Genomic DNA, 17,914 nt, shown 5'->3' on the forward strand with positions numbered 1-17,914 from the left:
ATTAATTAAAATTAATTTCGTAACAGATCATAACTAACTCACCATTTACAAGTACGATGGAGAAACATCACAAGTTTGAGAACAAGAGTTTACAAAATGGAAACATATTTTGAAATTTTGACATAACTTAATCTTCGTGAGCTATCAATTTTCAGATGACATAGGAACACACATGGTATGTTATACCCTTCCAATTGTAGCTTGATTATTACAGTGCACACAAATTAGGGTGCAACCGTGCAGGTCTTTCCCAACTTGGAATATTTTCAAGGAAATGGTGTAGTCACTCAACCTCCTCACAACATTTGTCCAAGGCTATTAGTTGAGATTCAATTGTGGATTTAGCTATCACGATTTGTTTAGAGGATTTCCATGATATGACTGTGCCGGCTAAAATGAACATGTAGCCACTCATGGACTTGGAGTCCTTAATGTCTGATATCCCGTTAGTGTCACTATACCTTTCTAGTACAACATGATATCTTGTATAGTGTAGTCCGATGCCACAAGAATACGTTAAGTATCTTATAACCCTTACAATTACCTTCAAATGTATATCACTGGTTTACTCGTATATCTACTGAGTTTGCTACTGCAAAAGTAATATTCAGTCTTGTACAACTCATTAGATACATCAAACTACCAATAATCCTAACGTATTTTACTTGAGAAATACCCTCTCTGTGATTTATGGATAGATGTATATTAGTATCTAACGACATCCTAGCCAATTGATTATCATATTTATTAAATTTTCCAATGATTTTATCGATATAATGATATTGGCTTAACACGAAACCGTTCGGTTTCTAATGATTTTAATCCGAGGATTAAATCCACTAAACACATGTCGTTCATGTCAAATATTGGAATTAACATGTTTTTTGGTAGGTTTGATCATTTGATCGTTGATAGGGAATATACCCTGGCATACCGACCTGTATAGCCTAAACACCTTCTCGGATCCGACTCCGTAGGTAGTGGAGGTGCTTTCCTGACTTGATCCGACTAGAGAAGAGCACATGACTGACCCAATCTGGGAGTTAGGCACCCGAATAGTTTAAAGAGCTTCTGCTCTTAGCCTTTTATGCTCGAACCCGATTTGGCTGTCCGGTTGGGCCCCAGAGTCCATGAGATAAGCTCTTAAAAGGTATATACTAATAACCAAGCCCGATAGTTATTGGCTAGTCAGACATCCTTCGGCACGTGGACGCCTTTCCCTAGCCTCCGTGATTGTCGAGTGCATAAAAGACACGTAGTGTGCATGTCGGTTTGTCGGCATGAGTCCCCTTCAATCGCCTATAAAACCACGTTAGACGCTTATAGAGAGACCTTTTGCTCTGTATCTCTCTCTCATACTTATGTGCTCAGGAACCTCCGACCTTCAGTTGTAATAACCCAAGCCACTATATCCTCAAATACACATTATTTAATACCATATACACATACATATATATCCAAGTGAATTTACCACATCATTTTGGCACCGTCGGTGGGGACCGATACTATTAGCCACAAGCTCGGCTCGAATCCCCTATCATGCATTCTAAAACCAGTCATAATGAGGTGGAAAGTTCCAATCGTGCAGTGTTCGACCTCCGTTCTCAATTTTCACCTCAACAAGCCTCGACTTAGACGTTGCAAGTCGGATCAACCACTCCAAGTTCAGTCAGCTTCAAGGCATATATGTATCTATTTATTTTTAGATATATTTGCATAGCATGATTATGTGTTTACTTCGGGGAATTATATATTATTGTAATTGATGTATGCACTGCTAAAATAAATAAATTTCTAGCAAAAGGGTTAAAGATGAAGAAGAAGAAGAAGAAAGACTAGAGTTACAAAGTTAGTTATATAGTTAGAATAAAAATGATGTTAGAGAGTTAATTTGTAGATTAAAAATTAGAATTAATTAAAATTAATTTCGTAATAGATCATAATTAACTCACCATTTTCAAGTACGATTGAGAAACAAGAGTTTACAAAACACATGGAAACATATTTTAAAATTTTGGCATAACATAGTCCTCGACGACATTGGTGTATGCAAATCGCAGGTGCATACGAGCACACGAGTCAAGTCACATTTTCAAACTCATTTTGAGATTTGAATTGCACTGCACCTCCTGAGAGAAAATCTATGTTATACAATTCAAAATCTCTTTAAAAGGGAATTGTATATATACTAGCGTAAACACACCTCTCTTTTTTTAATATGGGACAAAGGCTCCTTCAAAAGCCTCCACAACTCCCTTTTTTTCTATTCAAGTAGGTATATTTTGAGAATCAATTTCTCATTTACTATAATTCATTTTGTGCATATAATATATACAAGGAAAAATTGCACTTTTCGTCCCTAAGTTAAAGGGTAATTGTAAAATGCGTCCCTAAGTGTTGGTCATGCTCACTTTTCATTCCTAAGTTATCATTGGAGTTGCACTTTTCGTCCCTAATCACAACTACATAAATCGTATACTACGTCACTTAATAGACGACGGTTTTTTAAATAATTGTCTTCTAATATATTTGTTATACTACGTCTCTTAATAAACGACGGTTGTTTAAATAACTACCGTATATAGTTGACATACACTGGTTGTTTAACCGCCATATATAGTAAACATACACGGCGGTTTCCAAAACCGCCGTAGAAAGTGTATATTTACAACGGCAATCACTTACACGCGCGACACTTCAAAAATCGCCGTGTATGTGTAAAAAATACCGCGGGTGATTATTTAAAGTGTATGACGTAAAAAAAAAATTAATTAAGGTATATACGGCGGTTATTTAAAAAATTGTTGTCTATTAAGTAACGTAGTATAACAAAATATATTATACGGTGGTTATTTAAAAAATCATCGTCTATTAAGTGATGTAGTATACCATTTATGTAGTAGTGATTATGGACAAAATTTGCAATTTTAGTATAACTCAGGGACGAAAAGTGCAACGCCAATGATAACTTAGGGACGAAAAATGAGCATGACCAACACTCAGGGACAAATTCTACAATTACTCTATAACTCGGGGATGAAAAGTGCAACGACAATGATAACTTAGCAACAAAAAGTGACAATGACCAACACTCAGAGACGAATTCTACAATTACCCTATAACTTAGGGACGAAAGGCGCAATTTTTCCTATATACAATTAAACCAACTTGGAGGGTGCGGTTGAGTGGAAAGGACACATCCATCCTTAACTAAAGGTCAAGGGTTCGATCATTGGCTTTGGGAATGGAGCAGCCTTAAATCTCCAGGTCAGTTGTTCCACCCAAAAGATGTGCCTAATTAAACCTCTCGCGTAGGAGAATGCGAATCTACTTTAACCCGACCCAAACTGAAAGTGGACTCCCCTAAAATTTATACCACAAAATGGTCACTTTAAATTCCATATTTAACAAAATTTTTCAACAATCCCCACATGAATGAAAATTAATTTTCTTTGGAGACTTGAAAATTTGAGAGAGAGAGAGAGAGAGGGGGGGAGAGAAATAGAGAAAGATTTATAGTGGTCCAGTTTACTCTACTCTTCTCCTAGAACTTCTTAAGAGGTTTGCACTATTGTCTCACTACAAAAGACTGAAAAGAGAGCACTTGTGCTTTGATCACAAAGTCAGATACAAGCCTCAGGTATTTCGCAAGACAAACCTTGCTATTCCTCCTCTTTCTACTTCCAAAAGTAGAGATGATGACCAATGGTTCTTGTAGTAGTAGGTTGCTTTTGTCATTTGAATTAGAATTTGTAGTAGGTCGTTTTTGTCATTATTCCTAGTCGGTACTCCACTTTTGCAATTAAAAGCTTAAGCTTTCTATATTCAGTTTTTTGTCTAGACTTTTTATCAAAATGCTCATTAGGATGTATATTGTATACCTAGGATTTTAAAAACTTTGACAACATTCTTCTTGATAGTTGTTTGGTTGATGTTGTTCACTATTCTATTAGTGAATATTCTTATGGTTCGTTGTCCGTAAAGTAATCCTTATATTTTTTGGAAGTTCACTTTTCACAACAACCTTTCGAATTTGACTTTAGAATAGTCAATCCAACTACTTTTCGGCAACAACTAACTATTCAATTAGTTTTACCTTTCAATCCCAACTACTTTCCGATTAAGGTATGACCCTTCCACTTTTTTACCATGAATCTTCCGGTCTTCATATATTCAATTATGAGGTCTTCAAGTCTTCAACTATTCAGTTTTCAATATTTAAATCTTGAATTGTTCAACTAGTCGGATATAACTTTTTATTAAACTTTACAAATACTAGACTTTGACTTTCAAGATGTAACTATTTATTATATTCTCTGAATACTTAACCTTCCTAAGGTTTACTTTTTGAATTGTATTACTATATGAGACTGTTACTTTCCAAAGTTTTCAGTAAGTATAATTTGTTCTTAATCACCTTTCGAATGTTACATTTGAGAAATTTCTTAACTCTAGAAAACTAAAATTTAAGTGACCTAAATTTCTTAACTTATTTGGTATCATTGGAATCTAAAAATACATGTTGTAACACTCATTTTTTATAATCCATCAATTTTGAATCTAGAATTAATTAAATTTTTTATTTTAATGAACTTGTTCATCAAATCAAAATAAAATGTATTGAATTGTATTTCGGTTAATCAAAATTTTATTATAATTTATATTATGAAAAAATGACACTTTTTTCTCCTAAGTTGTATACTTATAGCACTTTTTATCCCTGAATTATTCATGTAAACACATTAGTCTCCTCAATTATTCTAAAAGTGACAGTTTTCTCGCATGATATATTAAATTAACATTTCTACCCTTAAAGTAAATATTTTATTTATTTTTCTTCAACAAATTATTGCGTATACGTAGGGATGATCACAGTTCAGTTCGAACTGAACCGTACACTATAGCAATCGAATTGAAAGTTTTCAGTTATGATTCAGATCAGAACCCAATATTTGGATTCCAATTTATTAAATTTATGGATCAAAAAAAAACTGGATCCTAAACCGTAAACTGGCGGTTCTGGATCCGGTTCACGATTTTGAACCGTCTTTATTTTAAAATTTTATTTTTTATTTTAAAATAGTCTAAATTCAACAATAAATTTATTTTTATTTTTTCAGTTCAAAACATGAATCGGCCGTTCCAGTTCGCGATTTTAATAAACTCTAGATATCGGGTTTCACTTATAAATTGTAATTGGAATATTTTGGTTTGGTTGCTATAATGTTTGTTTGGTTTGAACCAAATCGTGGTCATAATTTGTTATAGAAGAAAAATAAATGAAATATTTATTTGAAGAGTATATGTATCCATTTAACATTTCAGGGGGGAAAACAGTAACTTGAATAATTCAGGCAGAAAAAGTGTTATATATACAATTTAGAGGGAAAAAGTGTCATTTTCCCTATATTATTTTTTAAGAAATTTCCCTATATTATTATTCATTATTAATTTGGTTAATACACAGAATCTCAAATCTTGGAATCAAATTCTTCTAATACTTAAAATCATGGGAAAATGGTCAAATAGACTCTTAAACTATAGGTAAAAGAGCAATTAGGCCCTTCAACTTTAAAAATATGCAATTTGACCCTTCAACTTGTTATTTTGAGTCAAATAAACCCAATTGCAGGTTTTTAACTTAGAATAACCGGTCAAAAAATTCCGGCGATATATTTCCGACGATATTTCCGGCAACAACAAATTAAAAAAAAAAAAAGTAAACCGGTGAAATTTTCGACAAAAGAAGTGACCAGCGAAATTTTCAGCAAATCTGGGTCGGTTGCTAGTCACAGTATTTTGTGTTGTAAAATTTGCCGGAAGGTGGCCTGAACCCTAATGACCTGTGATAGCAGGTCATTAACTTGTTTTTGGGCTTCATTGCACCTAAACCAATTGTTGATGCGTGTAATTGCACCTTTAAAAAATTTAAGGGCCTAATTGACTTTTAAGCTAAAATTTGATGGCCTATTTCCCTAAAATCATTAACCAAATTAACGTAATAGGTCAAAGTGTTACAATGAGATTTGAATCCTTAGGTTATCCGCACATTTGTAATAACTAGTAATTGTCCCGTGCGATGCACGGTATAAAATTATACTCAAAGTTATCCATTATTATTATTTGTTATTTAGTAATACTAATTACTAATAAAAAGTAGAAAGCATTACTCTATTGGTCAACAATAAAATTAGAAAACTATAAAATGAAATATTTGAAATATATTTATAATATAGTTACAATTATTGAAATTGCTAAGATATACAATTTTAATATTCATATCTTTCAATATATTACAAATTATTAAATATTGAAACGTACTTATACTATATAGATACAACTATTAAAATATATTAAACTTAAATTAGTACTAAAAAAAATTAATTACACACATTAAAAATATATATAAATTGGGCCATATGATATATATAATGACTTAACCGTTCAAAACTTAAAAAGGTAATCCCAACAAAATAAAATCTGGTCCAACAATAATAATCCCACTTATTTCTTACCGAATTGTTGGTCTTGACTGCTGTCGTTTAATTTTAAAAAATCATATTCCACAAAACACCTAATCAAAAATTAATGTTAAAAAATTATTTTAAAAAATGTAAAATAACAAATTGCAAGCTTAAATATGAGTTTTAGAAAATTGTAGTATTTTAAAAGTTATTCTTTTAAATGCATTATTTAGAATGAAATAATAAATTTAAGTATAATATTTAGCATAATTCCAAATATATAATAGTTTTACCACAATTATAATTTTTTATAAAAAACAAAGAGAAAATTTCAATTTTGGTCACACGACTATATGGGCATTGTTAATTTTAACACCTGACTTTTAAAAGTGTTAATTTAGTACCTTGACTATGTAATTTTTGTCAATTTTGGTCACTCTGGCCAAATTGACAGTCAAATTTGGCCGGAAAAATTTAATCCAACATTTAGTCTAGAAATGATCAAAAGACGATTTTGCCCCTCAGATTATAGACTAAATATTTGATTAAAATTTTCCGGCCAAATTTGACCGTCAATTCGGCCAGAGTGACCAAAATTGACAAAAATTACATAGTCAGGGTATTAAATTGACACTTTTGAAAGTCAGGTGCTGAAATTAACAATGCCCCTATAGTCATGTGACCAAAATTGAAATTTTCTCAAAAACAAATAACGTAAGTTTATTTGGAACTGCTGATTTTAGCGCTTCAGAGACAAAAACCCCTTTCACTCTGTTTCTTACCCTCGCCGCCGCTCACCGCTCTCACCCTCACTCTTTTATTTCTCACCTACCCATCGCTCTCTAACGTTCTCCGGCTCCGACTCGCACCCTGTCACCCCTCTAGCCCACTTAGCCTCTCCGTGGCTCTATCGCTGGCTCTATGCCTCTCCGTTGTGCCGTGACTCCGTCTCCGCCTCTCCGTGGAGCCGTTACTCCGTCTCCGCCTCTGTGGAATCGTTACTCCGTCTCCGTCTCCGATTCAGAGAATCCTCTATCATCTCACTTTCTGAGTGTCAGAGACTCAACGTCTCAACTCTCAGCCGCTCTTTCTAATATCTGTATGGCTCTGTACACAGAAAACCTATTTCTCGACTTCTCCGGTCACTCTGATCATGAAAATGTAGCAGGTATTTTTTTTACTTTATTAGTTTTTTTTTTTTTTTTCCAAAAAATTAAAATGTTTACCGTCTTTGGTAATTTGAAGTAAAAACAATTTATAGTGAAAGATACTATTAACTTTATTTTCTGTGCCTAATTAATCAGAATGTAGTAAAATTGATATTATTACCTATACATTATAAACTAATACCTATTTTGATGCATTTCTAAATCTGATTTCAAATATGGAAATCGTAGATCTGAGAATTCCACTTCTTTCAACTTGGTGAGATTGAAGATGTTGCCAAAAGGATTAGCTATTCCGGAGCATGGACCTGACCTGATGTGCGAAGAACTGATGCTGCTGGTTATCAAGAGGTAAACATATTTGCTCTGGAGTCTTTTGAATATTAGTAGAAGCAGAAATTGCAGAGTAGACATATTGAGTATATAGAAAGTAACATTACATGCTATGAAAAAATGTAATTTCCATCACAGACTTAGTGTTTTAATCTCTACACCAATTTTTTTCTACACAATCTCATAGAAAACTAAGAAGAATACCTTATATAGATGATGTTGTCTTCCTCTTGCCTCCTATTGTTGTGCTTCCTTTCAATTTTTTCATGAATGTTAAATATAATATGTAAATTTGAAATGCGTTTTGTGAACTCCTTTTTGTTTTATGATATGTTAGTGGTCAACTTTACAATCTACACTTCTGTCTTATGTATAAGAGATACTAAAACTGGGGTTCTTATATATATACATATGTATTTTAGTGCATGTGATTCTGTAAGTATAATGATTTTCTTTTGCTTCTAAATCTGACAATAAATTAAATATACCATGTCTGTAATCCCATATATAATTATTTGCTATGATGATCATACTTTGTTCTTGATGATTTTAGGTGGCAATGGCATAGAGAACCTTGGTAAAGCAAGATTACATGTTGCTTGGTATGCTGTTGAAACCCTTTCAAAAAGTGTTTCTAACAGTGTGTCCATACTAAGCTTTGCCACTCCCATTCCTCCCATCAAAGAAGTGCTTCTATACTTCATAAGTATTAAAAATTGAAAATGAAGCAAGTTCATACGATAATAAATGTAAAAAAATGGAGGAAGTGCATACTGCAAATCACCGACCTCTTGTTTTCTACCCTTGACCTCTCTTGTTTTCTGCCATGTATCTCTCTTTGTGCTTTAGTGTAAATGCGAGATTTCAACACAGAACATGTACTATTTATAGACTATTTTTTACCAAAATTCAAATTCAAAAAGATGTAATAATTATTTTTTGCATTATTTAAAACTAAACTATTTGTCATTCAATCATTTCAATGGATATCTTTATCAGTCAAAAGTCAAAAAGCAATTAATAGCATTGGAAAATGGAATACCAAAAGCAACTATTCCAATTCCCTAGGTGGGCATTTAATATGTAAAATCAGATTTTTTCGCCTCTTTGGTGCCCAAAAACAGGAAAACATTTTCAAGGCAAAACGCCGTGTTCCCCATGGGCGGGAAAATAATTTTTTTTTATTTGCCAAAAATGTTTGGCTTTATTATTATAGAGGATTTCCTTACTTTTAAAATGTCATATTAATAAATTTACAATTATTTATTATTCATTGTTCATTCATATCATTCTCAATCATTTTTCAAAAGTGTGCCTACTTTAATGGTAGAAAAAAATTCTTTTATTGATAAAAGAAAATAATTTTTTTTAGTTAATTTGAAAGTGGGTCCACATTAAATCAAATTACAAATTAATTTACGATGTTAAAAATAAAAAATAAAAAAGTTCACATTTCATCAAATTATTTTACAAAATCTGAAATAAAATAATTCCTACTATGCAAATATTCTAAAAAAAAATCTTGCATGATTTCAAACATATTCCTCATCTCGAATAAGCGGCCTTGTATATTTTTAGGCATCAATAATTCAATTCAATATATCAATATATCGAAGTAAAATAAATATTATTTTCAAAATTATCAAAAATAATAATAATATAAAAGATTTATTTAAAGTTTATTTAAATTAAATATAAAAATACAAAAATTAAATTCAAAATAAAATAAACATTATTGAAAATATATAATAATTTATTTTTTAAATTATATTATTAACAAATCAACAAACTAATAATAATAATATAATAATAATAATAATATAATAATAATAACTGTAATAATAATAATAATAATAATAATAATAATAATAATAATAATAATAATAATAATAATAATAATAATAAAAATTTAATAAACAAATAAACAAAAAATAATAATTTTGCAATTCTGACAGAAGAATTGCAAATTTTACCATTGTGCACCTCTTCACAATCTCACAATTGCAAAACAAATTAACATGGCTTTGTTTTTTTGTTTTTTGTTTTTTTGTTTTTTTTTTTTTTAAACATGTAAGCGCTGCAACCACAATGCTGCAGATAGCCTTACACTTTTCCATAAATTAAATTACTCACCGCTAAAAAATTCACTTTTCCGTGATTATAATATTTTTTTATCAAAGACAATCAAATACTTTAAAATTTTATTCAATTATCATTTTCTTAACTTTTCTAACATCAGTTTAGTATTTTGATTAGGAAAGAATTCTACAATATTGCAAAGGTTAGTATTTGCCTACCATTACAAAAAAAATTTTAAAAAAATGATAATATTTTTAAAAATAACTATCATCCTCTTTTACCAAGATGCTATTGTCCTTTTTTATTTATAATAGTCAATTACATAGTGCCTTTTTGACATTAAAACTAATGTAAGTTAAGGTGATAGGGTACTTCTATCAACAACTTCAGACCATGATTTTCAAGCTTGTTTCATCTTCAATGTGTGAATTAAGAAACACAGTGATGGATATCTGAGGAAGAGAAAATTGATGATGCAAAATTTCTGAGTATTTTACAGCATAATTAAGCTTTCTAAAAAAGAAGCTCAATCCAATGGCAGCCTGATACTATGTTTAGATGACAACTGTTAACGTGAAAGGGTGAAATTGGCTACTAACCCCTCTCAATAGGAGATGACCAAGCCGGTTGATTGGTTCTTAAAATACTCCGATGCTTTTTCAGGATATGCAGAATTTGCTATACTCAATACACAAAAAGAGTATGCATTCTAGCAGTTTCTGGGGATCCCGCAATTCAGTGCTCTAGCTCTCTCCCAAAACCAGGTTGATTGGTTCTTGAAAATACTGCAGAGATATGAAGATGGCTTCCTGTTGGCAAAAGATGGGGTGAGTTACAACCCAATATAAACAAAGACCTGACACGAAATAAAGAATTGTTCTTTTTTTTAAAAGCACCTCTGTTCGGATTGTTCTACTTCCTTGATGTGGACATGTGTTCAAATATTGATCAAATATATCTTGCGCATTTTTACCCTGCATGTAGCCAAGTACAGCAAGAATAGATTTTAGCTGGTCAAAGGCCCTTGGTGGCATAATATGCTTCAAATCTCGCAACAATCCAAACTTAATATATTTCTTTCTGATACCTTTAAACTACTGTCCTCTTCAATACACTCCTCCAAGCCCGCAAGCCCACCAAAAGCAATTAATAGGTGTCTAAATTTTAAAAACACCAATATAATGTATCTATTAGATTAAAAGAATGCTAGCATAGGAAACTTAAAGCACCATTAAGCAGCTATATTCAAGTACATGTCAACATGAAAATTGAACTTGCAGACAGTAAAAGGAATGTAGCTATAGATTCAACTGATGGTGTGTGAATGGTTAACATGTTGGCAAATTCTAGCTGCTGCATGAGGGATTGAGGGAGTAAAAGGTTACCTGAATGATGGCAAACTAAGTTCAGAAGACTTGACAGTGATACCATGTTCCGAGGTACCAATCAGATGATCATAGCCTCCCTATGTATGAAATATTAAGTTAACATCATGGACGATAATATGCACACATAAAATCCGACATTAGTACAATACCTTATACGGGCAATTCTTGAATACTGAACTAATATTGGAAGCATACCGCACTCTATAACCCCAATACATCCCTGCCTCTTCCCTTGGTGTGGAAGAAGAAACAACTTGGTGTGCTAGGTCTGAAAATTAAAATACGGAATTGAATTGGTGTTTTCAACTTTCAAGCATCAATTTTATATTGTGATACAAGGCTGTGAACAGCACATGAGTTATTACTATAGGAAATATAGTACACATTTCACAAAAGCTAATTTTATTCTGATAATATACAGTACCCATTTCACAAAAGCTGATCCCAGTATACAATAGGAAATAAGTTCTAAATTACCTAAGCTTTTCTCAACCACATCACCTACTCTAAATCTTTTAGAATTATAGGTGTGGTCAGTTGGAGGGATTGAAAAGAGGGAATAGAAACAAAGTTCTCATCATTCTTTGTTTACTTTTAGTTGTTAGAAATGAAGATGCAGCCAGAATGGGCATCCCAATTCCAGCTTTTTATTTGAGAATCAGATTTGAAAACTTCTTTCTTGTCCCTCCCATAAGATCCATGTATTTACTCACTAACTCACCCCTTACCTCCCTTCCCCTTCACTCTTTCTTGTTCCTGTTATCCTCCCCTCTCCCTACACTCCTCATCATTCCCACAACCTCACCCTTCATTTTCTCTGATGCACATATAATGGACATCTACATGTAGTGCATGGATATATGTATAGACCTAAGTATATATGATATGCATAGAAATTACAATTATTTAAGAAAATGCATAAATGTCCCTAAGCTGGTACCCAATACAAATATGGTTACATACATATATATATATATATATATATATATATATATATATATATATATATATACATATTTTATAAAATATGTACTATATAACATTTCTTTACATTTATATACAAAGTAATCTATTAGTGTGTCTTAAGATATAGAGCTGGTTTGCATTTTATTTTAGAATAATTACTAGAGAAACAATAATTCATAAATATTGATTTCCAATGCTGTTTAGGATGAAGATTAAAAGAAATAATAATAATAATAATAATAATAATAATAATAATAATAATAATAAAACCCCATCATTTCTCAATTTTTTAATCCAGTTCTGATACCTGAATCCAGATTACGGTCTGTTCCCATTGACACTGTCACCCTTTTACCTGGGTCAATGACTTGATCAATCTGTACATTCTGCACATCATGTTGATTCAACAATTAATATACACATTCAATCACAGCAAAATTAAAAACAAATTGGAAATGTGACAGAAAATTCCCAACAGCAATTAGCATTCTGGTCCATAGTCTTTGCCTAATTCACTGATAACAAGTGACAGCATGCATACAGAAAACAAAACAAAACAAAACAAAAAATTCAGTAGCACAGAAGGAACAAAAATGTTCCTAGTTCTACTGATGTTCGAGTTCTACTGATGAAATAATATTAATATGCCATCTAATTATCTTAATAATTAGTAAGAGCATCCATCATCATCCAACATGTGGCAGGTAAGGAGTGCAGCATGATAAACTATCAGTTCAGAGTTTTAGTATTGCAACAATTCCATCCACCACAAATTGCATGTTAAGGCTGGCTCACCCAAAGAACTTTATGGTTTGGCAAGAAGGTTAAAACTCTTCAGAGTTATTAAAAGCATGTCGATTGTTTCATTGACAAAAAAATGCTTCTTATCCCATCCCAAAGCACAAAAACATATTGTATATTTTGAAAAGATCCCTGCCACAAGGCAATTGCAGCCTGATTATGATAGGAGATTCATGAGGAGCTTCAAAACATCATGGGCCAAATTAAATTGCAGAGCAGAAGACTGCCAAAAGTTTAGGAAAAAGAATTCTGCTACAGTTCAAGACCAAATATCTTTACCAGAAGAAAAGTATCCGAAGGCTGAAATATGATTGTTTATTTGGTAATGGAAAACAAAAATTGAAATACCTTGCTAAGCCCCACATCGACCAGTGTTCCTCCAGAATTTGGATGCCGATCCCTTAGTGTGACACCTTGCAACAGAAAGGTGGAATGATCTCAGTTTCTCGCTATATGTTGTTGAAGCCAACAAATCATGTGACCTCAATAAACCCAAATGATATAGACCATGAAATGATATGGAAGGGAAATCGACATTCATGATTGGTCAGGATATGGATAACCATCGTTATCTTTTATTTAAGATAGACATCCTGAAAGAGATAATCCAAAGGGGTTATATGCAAAGCAACTTGCCTTAGAGTAAGATGAAAATGAGATCAACCATCACCATTGGGCAAAGATGCCAAAAAGGCATAAGGGATGAAATTGCTTTGCTAATAGGGAACTGGTTTACTAGAACTTCAATGACAATATTAGAAAACAAGATATGTGCAAAGTTCTAGCATCAGTCATTTAACCTTGTCAACAGAAAACTTACCTGAAGTTCAGAGATCAAGTGTAAGCCATCATATGCATAAAACTTTGCACAAACTTGTGTAAACAATGACAATATTAGAAAGAGTTAATTCAACCAGAGGTCCCTTGTCTTTGGTGGCAATTCTAAATTTAGTCCCAGACTATCATTTTTGCCATTTAACATCCCATACTATTATTTTTTAAACACTTTTAGTCCTTCTCATGACTTTTCCTACTTTTAGTAAGGGCATTTTTGTCTCCTCATATTTTTCTTTTGTTATTTTTCCGGTTTCAACCGGTTCAATTGGTTTAGGACTTTACTAAAAATCGATTGAAAATTATGGTTACTAAAAATCAGAGGCTACCTAAAGTTCTAAACCAATTGAACCGATTGAAACCGGAAAAATAACAAAAGAAAAATATGAAAAGACAAAAATGCCCTTCTAAAGAAATAGGAAAAGTCATGAGAATGACTAAAAGTGTCCAAAAAATAATAGTCTAGGATGTTAAATGGCAAAAACGATAGTCTGGAACTAAATTTGGAATTGTCACCAAAGACAAGGGACCTCTGGTGGAATTAACTCATATTACAATTAGAAAACAAGATATGTGCAAAGTTCTAGCATCAGTCATTTAACCTTGTCAACAGAAAACTTACCTGAAGTTCAGAGATCAAGTGTAAGCCATCATATGCATAAAACTTTGCACAAACTTGTGTAAGGAATGACAATATTAGAAAACAAGATATGTGCAAAGTTCTACCATCAGTCATTTAACCTTGTCAACAGAAAACTTACCTGAAGTTCAGAGATCAAGTGTAAGCCATCATATGCATAAAACTTTGCACAAACTTGTGTAACAATGACATATCACATATACCATCATAATATGTACAATAATAAAGAGTAAAATAAAAAATTCTTTGCCCAATTTTGAGGTTGGATTACTTTACAAAATATGCATATTTTATCAACCCATTGGGGGAAGGGGGAATGCTTAGAGAGTCAAATTTTCGCATTTTACGATTTCAACACCTTGTGCTTCTTATAAGGATATGCCCTGAATGATCACAAACCAACTTTGCATTGGATAGTACTAAAAAATGATTTTCATTAGATACAGTGAACCAAAGCCCCAAATTGAGGGAAGCAATATATTGTTCTTTAATAAAAGTTGATCTAGTTATGGATAAATAACAAATAGAAAAGTCTTATCTCATCTTGGGGGAATAAATTGAAGGGAAAACCATTGATAAATAATTTAAATTAAAACAGAAGTAACAAGTATGACAATAAAATTAATTAAAGTTATGTTTGTCATTTTGGCGTAAATACTACTATGAGAGTGAACCTTATAGTGAACATTATAGCACAATTTACAAGGGCATAAACACGAATAGGAAGAACTATGCATGCAACGATCAGAACATACTCAAAGAACAGAGAAAGAATGATAATAAAATGGGAAAAGGAATTATCTAAAGATGGAATCTTTAGGAATTGGGCAAATTAACATGTCTGTGTGTTGGGAGAATAGTAATGATTTTATCTTTGGATGCTACCTTCTCGATAAGGAGCCCATTCATGCTTCCGCAAATGGTGTGGGGCATCAAGTGGGGGTAATGAACCCTGACAACAAAGAAAACGCATAAAGACCCACATCAAGTTAGGTTGCTAAAAAAAAAAGTCTGTACATTATATACAGACCCACATATTGCATCCATATTGTAATCCAAGAAGAGAATTCGCACCACAAATCTTAAATTGTTATGCATGGGAAACAGACTCTTTCTTAGATACTGTGGTGTCTCCATATACCTCAAAATCATCAAAAGAAATGCTGCACCACTTTCATTTTCATCTAAATTATCCTCTGAAAGTACACCAGAACTATCTTGTGAATTGCCCATGTTGTCAAATACAACAACCTGTATATACAAAGCTTTAACTCATGTTAGTGCTGAAAATCTGAAATTTAGCAAGTTCCATTTCTTCTCAGACTTAATCACCTAAATTGAAGCATATTACTTATAATATTACAAGATATCAATCGACGATAATCACTCCTATATACAAGTAAAATAAGCAGTGAACTTAATACATTCATGGAGACTGGAAAATCACCTCATTTATCCTGAAAATGGTTGCAGCTCGAGCAATTTGGCCAGCCAGCTGCGTAAATTAACCCAGATTTAAAAATTAAAAATAAAATAAAATAAAATAAATTAAAATAAAAATAAAAGAAACAATGAATAAGTAGCAGTATCAAGCGGCTGATTCGTAAACAAACAAATGAGGACGTCAGGACGAGAAGGAACCAAAAAGAGGAAATTTTATGACATTTAGAGAAACTCGTCTCCTTTTCTCCCCGAGGCAAACAACCAAATAACTTCTAATATTTGATAAAGATGTCAATGTGTGAATATGCGCATATATATTCCCATTTCTACGTTGAGATACTACTAAAGCTGTGAATTGAAAGAGGAGTTTGAAGTATACTCGGGTGGCCAGTTCCAGGGACTGTGCATTGTCGATAATGGAACCAGGGAGGGCAATGGAGACTGTAGGCAGTTCATTTGAAACGGCGCCATTCCTTTCCTTCAATTTTTCCTTTTTCTTCTTCTTGTCTTTGGAATCACTATTCACAACCTCTGCTTCAATCTCAGGTCTACTTTTCTCTGCATCCTGTGCTTCCACTACTCGTTCGACTCTCTCCTCTTTCTTCTCCTTCTTCTTCTTCTTCTTTTTCTCCCTTCTTTTCTCATCGCGGTCGCCATTAACAAGCTTGAGCTCAAGATCGTTCTTATTGATATTGCCTGCATTTTGAGCCAGCTCTACTTCGGCTTCTCTTTCGGTTCTCTTCTTTCCCATTTCGACGTCGCTCAATTTCGCGAGGGACAAGTAGAGAGGGTTTTTAGGGTTTTAATTTTTAAAACAGATCCGACCCGAGTATAAGAAGTACTAGGGTACATCATACATGAGCCCGTTTATGCAATATTCAACCTGGGCCGTACGGCAGTCCAATTTCTATGTTCCGGCAAATTATACTGAACCACAGTCCACAATGTATTATGGTCCAAGCATAAAAACGGTGTCGTTTCTTTTATATCTACTATATATATATACTAGTTTTTTACGCGCATTGCGCGATTGGAATAATGCCCAATGTTTTTTTTAAATAAGTACTTTAAAGTATATATCAAGACAAGATTATATTGGAATTGTTCATGCATAGATAATTTTATGTTGAATTTACGTATTTAAATATGTAATTCTAAGTTTACAAATGCAAGATAATATAGTCAAGATTGATTATAATTGTCAATAAAATAATTGTATAGGTATGGTTGAAACCAAATCCGGGACATAAGGGAGAACAAATAAAAATTAGGGCATAAAATATTAAATATATACTAATATTGAAGAGCTAAATGCTGATTGCCAAACAAGGACATTGCGAGGTAGTTTCCTACCTCAATTTGTTGTGTGATTTGAATACTCTTTTTATCAATAAATATCCCAAGTAGTTAATATGATTGGCTTAATTATATATTTTTTTATTTTTTTAAAACAATTATTATTATTATTATTATTATTATTATTATTATTATTATTATTATTATTATTATTATACCCGTAGGTCATTTTACATGTTAATCTAAACGGCTAATTTTTTCAAATATCTTTTTATCAACCGTTGATATAATTCGCTGGTCAAATCCGTTAACGTTAACCGCTAACTGCTGATTGTCAAACAAGGACATTGCAAGATAGTTCTCACTTCAATTCGTTGTGTGATTTGAATACTCTCTTTGTCAACAAAACCCCTCAAGTAGTTAATATGATTGGGTTTATTAATTATATTTTTTAAATTTTTTTCATGGTATTAATAAAATACTTGGTAAATAAATATATAACAT

The 17,914-nt window shown here is 32.3% G+C and overlaps 1 protein-coding gene across 1 annotated transcript; it reads right to left on the reverse strand.

The window, feature by feature from the left end:
* Positions 1 to 10,487: 10,487 nt before the first annotated feature.
* On the reverse strand, positions 10,488 to 16,938 carry LOC109192179 (putative methyltransferase C9orf114). Its single transcript, XM_019342761.1, has 11 exons — positions 16,494 to 16,938; positions 16,119 to 16,166; positions 15,746 to 15,922; positions 15,557 to 15,623; positions 13,546 to 13,610; positions 12,704 to 12,782; positions 11,580 to 11,698; positions 11,428 to 11,507; positions 11,130 to 11,199; positions 10,939 to 11,016; positions 10,488 to 10,851 (listed from the first exon to the last, which is right to left on the reverse strand). The coding sequence occupies exons 1-11, from the start codon at positions 16,863 to 16,865 to the stop codon at positions 10,786 to 10,788; spliced, it is 1,221 nt and encodes a 406-aa protein (XP_019198306.1). The 5' UTR covers positions 16,866 to 16,938; the 3' UTR covers positions 10,488 to 10,785.
* Between the last annotated feature and the right edge of the window lie 976 nt (positions 16,939 to 17,914).

The sequence above is a fragment of the Ipomoea nil genome, unplaced genomic scaffold, assembly GCF_001879475.1.
Source record: "Ipomoea nil cultivar Tokyo-kokei standard unplaced genomic scaffold, Asagao_1.1 scaffold1769, whole genome shotgun sequence".
In the NCBI taxonomy this organism is placed as follows: domain Eukaryota; kingdom Viridiplantae; phylum Streptophyta; class Magnoliopsida; order Solanales; family Convolvulaceae; genus Ipomoea; species Ipomoea nil.